The sequence below is a fragment of the Tupaia chinensis genome, unplaced genomic scaffold (assembly GCF_000334495.1).
Source record: "Tupaia chinensis unplaced genomic scaffold, TupChi_1.0 Scaffold139785_1, whole genome shotgun sequence".
In the NCBI taxonomy this organism is placed as follows: domain Eukaryota; kingdom Metazoa; phylum Chordata; class Mammalia; order Scandentia; family Tupaiidae; genus Tupaia; species Tupaia belangeri.
This window is the reverse complement of record NW_006199665.1, coordinates 594,022-600,731: the sequence shown is the minus strand read 5'-3', so window position 1 is coordinate 600,731 and position 6,710 is coordinate 594,022. Positions and strand designations below refer to the sequence as shown.

The 6,710-nt window shown below is 54.7% G+C and overlaps 1 protein-coding gene across 1 annotated transcript in view; it reads right to left on the bottom strand.

The window, feature by feature from the left end:
* Positions 1–5,587, bottom strand: part of BRD4 (bromodomain containing 4) — a gene marked incomplete at its 5' end in the record, with an annotated part of 22,283 nt that extends 16,696 nt beyond the window's left edge. The window contains 3 exon segments of the mRNA XM_014593171.1: positions 1,859–1,994; positions 3,326–3,463; positions 5,302–5,587. Coding sequence (XP_014448657.1) covers positions 1,859–1,994; positions 3,326–3,463; positions 5,302–5,587 — 560 coding nt within the window.
* Between the last annotated feature and the right edge of the window lie 1,123 nt (positions 5,588–6,710).

Sequence of the window (6,710 nt, the reverse complement as noted above, 5' to 3'; positions counted from 1 at the left end):
CTGGCCAGCCTCTCGGCAGCTGTGTGGGCGAGTCTGAACACATGGCCGTCACGAGGCACGCCCACCCAGCTCAAGAATGAGGGGTTATGACCAAAGCTCTGACATGAGCAGGTGGGCCAGGGAATCGGAGCCTGGAAGCGTGACCCTGACTGCCACATCCTTTGCGAAGACACTGGCTGCTAAGAAAGGACACCCGGCGCCCAGTCAAAGCAGCGGCCATCTGCGGCTGTGCTTGGATTGTGAGTCTCCAAGGGGGAGGGCGAGGTTCTGCCCAGTGTCCTGAGGCTTCTTCCCCAGGTACCACTCGAGGGCTTCTCTCGGACTGCAACAGAGGAGCCATCGTCGTGTGTGTCCTGCACAAGGACCAGGCCCCGTGTCAAGACAGGGTAAGTGGCGTGACCTGATGTGCATGAGTCAGGAGGCTCCCAGGACCCCAGGCGCTGGAAGGGACGAGCCTGGGCAGTGCCCATTCCACGCTGCTCTATGGGTCCACACATGCCCCTTTCGGCTACCACTCCAGAGCACAGCAGGAGGCCAGGGGAACTGCTCCCTTCAGAGAAGCAACGCACACCTAGGGACCACCTCACCCACACAGTCAACTGATGCCAGGATGCAAGACACAGGTGTCAGAGATTGTCCTAGACAGAAACGTCCCTGTAAGGGGGCAGCTCTCTGCCAGCTGGCCTTCTGTGTCAGGGATGGCAGGAAGGCATGGCATGCAGAGTGACTGGGTGGGCTTAAGTCTGAGTTCTCATTACCAGGAATTGAAAGCAGGCAGGTGGGGCTAGCAGGTGGTGTAGTGGTTAAGGTGCTGGACTCTCGTGTGGCTGATCGCAGTTAAGAGTCCCAGACCCAGAGACTTAAAACTCATACCAGGTGCATGTGTGTGCAAGCCCCAAATCCTGAGAGAATGAGGGGAGGGGACTGCTGTGTGGCCATCTCTCCGGGGGGTGATTTCTCACTTTCTGTTTCTCTGGTGAGTGCATGTGCCCTATAGCAAAAATCTCTCCCAAAAAAATTATAAATAAAAAAACAAAAATAATGGGCTGGCAGGTGGCATGGTAGTTAAAGTCACTGGTCTCCCACATGGCCGAATATGGTTCTAGTCCCAGACCTGGTGCTTGCTTTCTCACTTTCCCTTTCTCTCTTTCTCTCTTTTAACTCTGCCCCTCTCTGGCCAAATTTAAATACATAAATAAATAAAGTGAAATAAAATGATTCAAATAAGTAAGGAGCAAGCAGGCAAGCACAAGAGTATACAGGTAGATGGGGCAAATGGATCGTGGAGCAGCATCCCACAATGTAGTGGGGAGTGGGGGAGAGGCAGCCATCACCAATCGCATACCTACACCTCAAATGCGCTCTCTGAGGAAAACAATAAACATGGAACTACCCTGGATTCGACTGTTGCATGCGGCAAAGCATGCTTCGAAAATCCATGTTGCACCTTACAAAAGATGTACAACTGGATATGAATAAGAAATTATAAAATAATAAACAAACAAAAAATCAGCAGGCTGTTGAAGCATGTACAAGAAAATAATTCAAATCACAACCCTCAAGGCTCTAGGATTGGCACGTGGAGTTAAAATCGCTTCTGGTCAGATTGATTGCTTTACTCTAACAGAAAAGCAAACCCTGACCTAAGTGCACTGAAGGGGGAAGGAATTCAAATAACCTCCAAGTGTTCTGAAAGGTCGTGCTTTCTTTTGAACCTAAGTGAATCGAGCACCCTCAGAAAAGGCAGGACCCGCTATTTCTTCTTGGGGGAAGGCACAGGGCCACTGAACTAGGAAAAGGGACAAAGGTCAAGGGTGTGCAAGAAAAAAAGCTGATTTCCTGTTATTTCAGTACTCACCTGCTTCCTTCCTGCCCCGTCCTCTTCCTTTCGCCTGGACTATCATGATCTCGGTTTCTTCGGTGGGTAGTTCGTTGATTTTTTGCAAGAAGAGCTTCTCCAGCGCTTCAGCCATTAAGACTATGTCATCTCCAGGCTGGTGAGGAGACACATGGGGTAGAGTTGGAAAGCCCTCCCCTCCCTACCTCTGCAGACAGGGCACCCCGTGCCACCCCTACCCCAAAGCATGAAGCATCGTATTCAGGGTCCTCTCCCAGTCTGAACCCCAAGGAGCTACCAGCTATCACAGAGGCTTGGATTCCTACAGGTGTGCTGAGCCTGCACCTATCTACCTGCACCTCCCTCTCAGCTTTTAAGCCCTGGCCCAAGAACCTGCTCTACTGCCTTAGTGTGTACCAAGCTCAGCCAATCAGACGGGGCCCTCCTTGCACTGGGGCCTCCTCTGACACGTTTCAGCTTCACTGGAAGGACCTGACTTACACAGGATTTCTTGCCACAAACACTTTAGCAGGGTTCTGACAGTGCTCCCCAACGTACCCCCAAGGCAGCTCACGGGGTGGGGGGCTCTGGACAATGCCCACCTCACACTGCTCTAAGGGTCCCCACTCTTGTCACCTCGTCCGTAACATGCTGTTCCCACTCAGCTCTAAATTGAGAGCCTGGCCTGCACGTTTCGCTTAAACCTAAGTGGTGAGAGCTGAGCCTTTAAAAAACACAGTAAACTTCAAGAAACTCACCTACCCATCTCTTCTGGGCAATTTTACCCACTACACCAGCAGAGGTCAAAAGCTGAGTTCTGTATAGTGTCTCCCTCCAGAGTCGTTCTATTTGAAAGGGTTGGTTTTAATCACATCTGTGGTCTGAACTGGAAACAAACGATCTGGCTTCATGGCACAGCCAGGAGCCGAAAGGTTTGGCTACGGGTTAGGAAGTGGCCTTCAGGTCTACACGTAAGACCGGGGAGGGGGACGCTCAAGTCTGTGGTCGGCAGTTCCCAACGGTCACGTGCGCATTTTCAGGAGCCAACCTCTCTGTCCAGGGCCGAGCTCTGCGGCCGCCCCACTGCACCCTCTCGTACACAGCGAGGCCTCTGTGTGAGCACACCTCTGCACAACTACACTCCAGTAGGCTCTGCTCTGACATCTGACACCATCCACGGGGACCTGGTCACGGGTCGTCACTAGCCTTCCCACACCTTCTCTCCTAGACATGCTTGAACCCAGATCCCAAGGGCATCCGAAGCACGTGCTTCAGGCTCACGAGGACAGCTTGGAAGTCACATGGCCAGCACCCGCCTCCCCACAGAAGACATACACCCGGGCACAAGCACAACCACAGGTCCCGTTACCTGCCAAACTCGAGGCCTAGCTGTTCCCAGCGCCCCTGCCCACTGGCTCTCTACGGGCCAGCCGCCTCCTCCCCCTCGCTTGCCTCCAGGGCCGCTGGACACCTGCCCCCACATCTCACCTTGTTGTAGATGTAACAGTTTGTAAACATAGTGTTGAAATCCTGGATACATTCCTGAGCATTCCAGTAATAGTTGTTTTCCAAGCGCTTCTTTATTGTTCCCATGTCCATAGGCGACTTAATGATCTTATAGTAATCCTAGAGGGCAGAGCGAGCGAAAGGCCCGTGTCACCGAGGCAGCATGCAGCACACTGCGAGGCCGGGCTGGCCACGGCTCCTCCAGATCCCTCCACAGGTGACACAGGAGAGCCCCAGCAAGCCCAAAGCTCTCCTGCTTCAGCAGCGGGGGACTCCCCAGTCACTGGTGGCGATCTGAAGGGGAAATGTGTAAGTATGCCTCGCTGCCCTGTCCTGAAACAGGCTGTTCATCAAAACTTAGGGTTTCTTCTTTTCTTCTGGTGTTAAAATGTCCTTTTATTTTTAATAACTAATGGAAAAAAGCATACGCTTTTTAAGAAGGAAGTTGCCATCTAGTAAACCACCCATGGCAGGTCCTGCTCTGTCCTTGCCATTTTCAAAATGACTATGTCCATAAAATGAGGACTCCTGGGGCCGAGTGTCCAGGCCCACCTCTTGGGTGCTGCACTGCGGGGCGTTCAGCCTCCAGCCTCGGTGCCCTGCCTTCCGCTTCTTTCACTTGCACACAGCCTACCACCAAAGCCTCATCAGTATCCAGATGTGCTTGAGCAACCAAGCAGGTGAGCTGTCAGATGAGGATCTGGACAGCCTGCATAATCTTCGGGGGAAAACCCAGCCAAGGGCTGGCGCTGCAGCACAGCCGGTAAGCACTGTGTGTCCGGGGCTGGGTCCCATGTGGCAGACCATGATCCCAATCCTGCCCCTAGATCCTGGCAGGACAGAGAAACGGAGAAGGGCTGATGTGTGATCGCATCCCAGAGGGAGCGAGGCCTTCTGAGAGGCACACACGCCTTGTGACAATTAAAAAACAAAACAAAAACCCAGCCAAGCCAATCTGCAAACCTTTGGCCCTGAACTCTCTAAGTGCTACACTGAAGGAACTGGACGGCAAGTGCAGACGTCCTAGAATACTCAGAATCAAACTCTCTTCTGTCCTCACAACTTCTCACGAAATCTACGTGAAAACCTAAACTTTGTGTCTAAAAATAACCTCAGGAGAGGGGCCAGCAGGTGGTGGGGTGGATAAAAGCACTGCGTTCCCACATGGCTGACCACAGTTCTAGTCCCGGACCTGGGGGCTTGCTCTTTCGCTTTCCCTTTCTCTCTCTTTCTGGTAAAATTAAAAAACGATAATATAAAATGGAATTAGATACATAATTCTTAAAAAAAAAAAAAATCCTCATGAGGAACCTGGGTCAGATCAAGCAGCATCCAGTTTCCAGGTGGTAGGAACAGAAGGCCAGGCAAGAGGGTTGCACACAAATGGTAAGCTCCCGGTGGTCGGCCCAGCTGTGGGGCCTCTTGGCCAGACCCGTGGAGAAAAGCATTCTGAGGCCATCCCCCACATGGAGCCTGGGTGCTCCCATACTCCAGTGCAGGCTCCGGAGGGCAGAGGGGTGGGTGACGGTGGACAGGTTGTCCCAGGGAAAAGAGCAGGTCCCCTACTATTACCAGGGGCCGAGGTGCTGGCTGGTCAGAGAACTGGAAAGGTGAGAGGTCAGAGACATGAGGATGCTGACCTGACACTACTGCTGGCCTTTAGAGGGCACTGGTGACCTCGGGAGAACATCAGGTGATGCAGAAGGAGGTGGTGACGAGAGTGAGCACTTGAGGAGGAAAGGGGGCTGGGGCTGAGTGCGCAACACCGGCTTGCCATGGGCTTGGGAGGCAATCGTGAACACCCCTCCTACCTGTTCCAACCTCTACCCACTGGCACCGGGTCACGGTACCTACGAGACCAGTCATCGTTCGGGCCCATGCGTGGTTCCTGCTCTGCTCCCGTTTTGCCCCACCTCAGCAGGACTCCAAATGTGTCCAGCCCAGCCCGGGCTACTCACAGGGAGGTTTAGCTTGACGGCGTCCACAGGCTGCTGGAAAGGCCACGCAAACTGGTGTTTCCATAGTGTCTTGAGCACCACTCTGAGCAGGTATTGCAGTTGGTTGGTCTGCCTCTTGGGCTTGTTGGGGTTGGAGGTCTCCGGGGGCGGGGGGTTGGCGCTGGCTGCATTGGCTGGTTGGGGTTGGGCCTGGGCCTGCGTTGTAGACATTTGGGAAGTTTCTAGTCCATCCCCCATTACTGGCAGATTTCTCAATCTCGTCCCAGGGCCGCTCTCCGCAGACATGCTAGTGATCCCATCACATTCTTCACCAAGCACTCTAGGAGGGAAGAGAAAAGCCCGTCAGAGAGCAGGCTGCAGGCGCTGCACCTGTGAGGACGGCTGGCTGTCACCAGGGCCCCCAGCACTCCTCGGTCACCAAGCACCTCCCTGCACTGCACAGGGGCAGCGCCACCGCCTGCTCTCCACGGCTCTCACACACACACCGACAATGAAGGCCACGGCACAGCGACCATGGTGACCACTGCCTGCTCTCCACGACTCTCACACACACTGACAATGAAGGCCATGGCACAACGACCACAGTGCCCATGGTGACCACGGCCTGCTCTCCACAACTCTCTCACACACACACACACCAACAATGAAGGCCACAGCACAGCGACCACGGTGACCACCGCCTGCTCTCCATGACTCTCACACACTGACAAAATGGGGGCCATGGCACAGCGACCATGGTGACCACGGCCTGCTCTCCACGACTCTCACACACTGACAATGAGGGTCACGACACAGCGACCACGGTGACCACCGCCTGCTCTCCACGACTCTCACACACTGACAATGAGGGTCACGACACAGCGACCACGGTGACCACCGCCTGCTCTCCACGACTCTCACACACTGACAATGAGGGTCACGACACAGCGACCACGGTGACCACCGCCTGCTCTCCACGACTCTCACACACTGACAATGAGGGTCACGACACAGCGACCACGGTGACCACCGCCTGCTCTCCACGACTCTCACACACTGACAATGAAGGCCACGGCACAGCGACCACAGTGCCCATGGTGACCACCACCTGCTCTCCACGACTCTCACACACTGACAATGAGGGTCACGACACAGCGACCACGGTGACCACCGCCTGCTCTCCACGACTCTCACACACTGACAATGAGGGCCACGGCACAGCGACCACGGTGACCACCGCCTGCTCTCCACGACTCTCACACACTGACAATGAGGGCCACGGCACAGCGACCACGGTGACCACCGCCTGCTCTCCACGACTCTCACACACTGACAATGAGGGCCACGGCACAGCGACCACGGTGACCACCGCCTGCTCTCCACGACTCTCACACACTGACAATGAGGGCCACGGCACAGCGACCACGGTG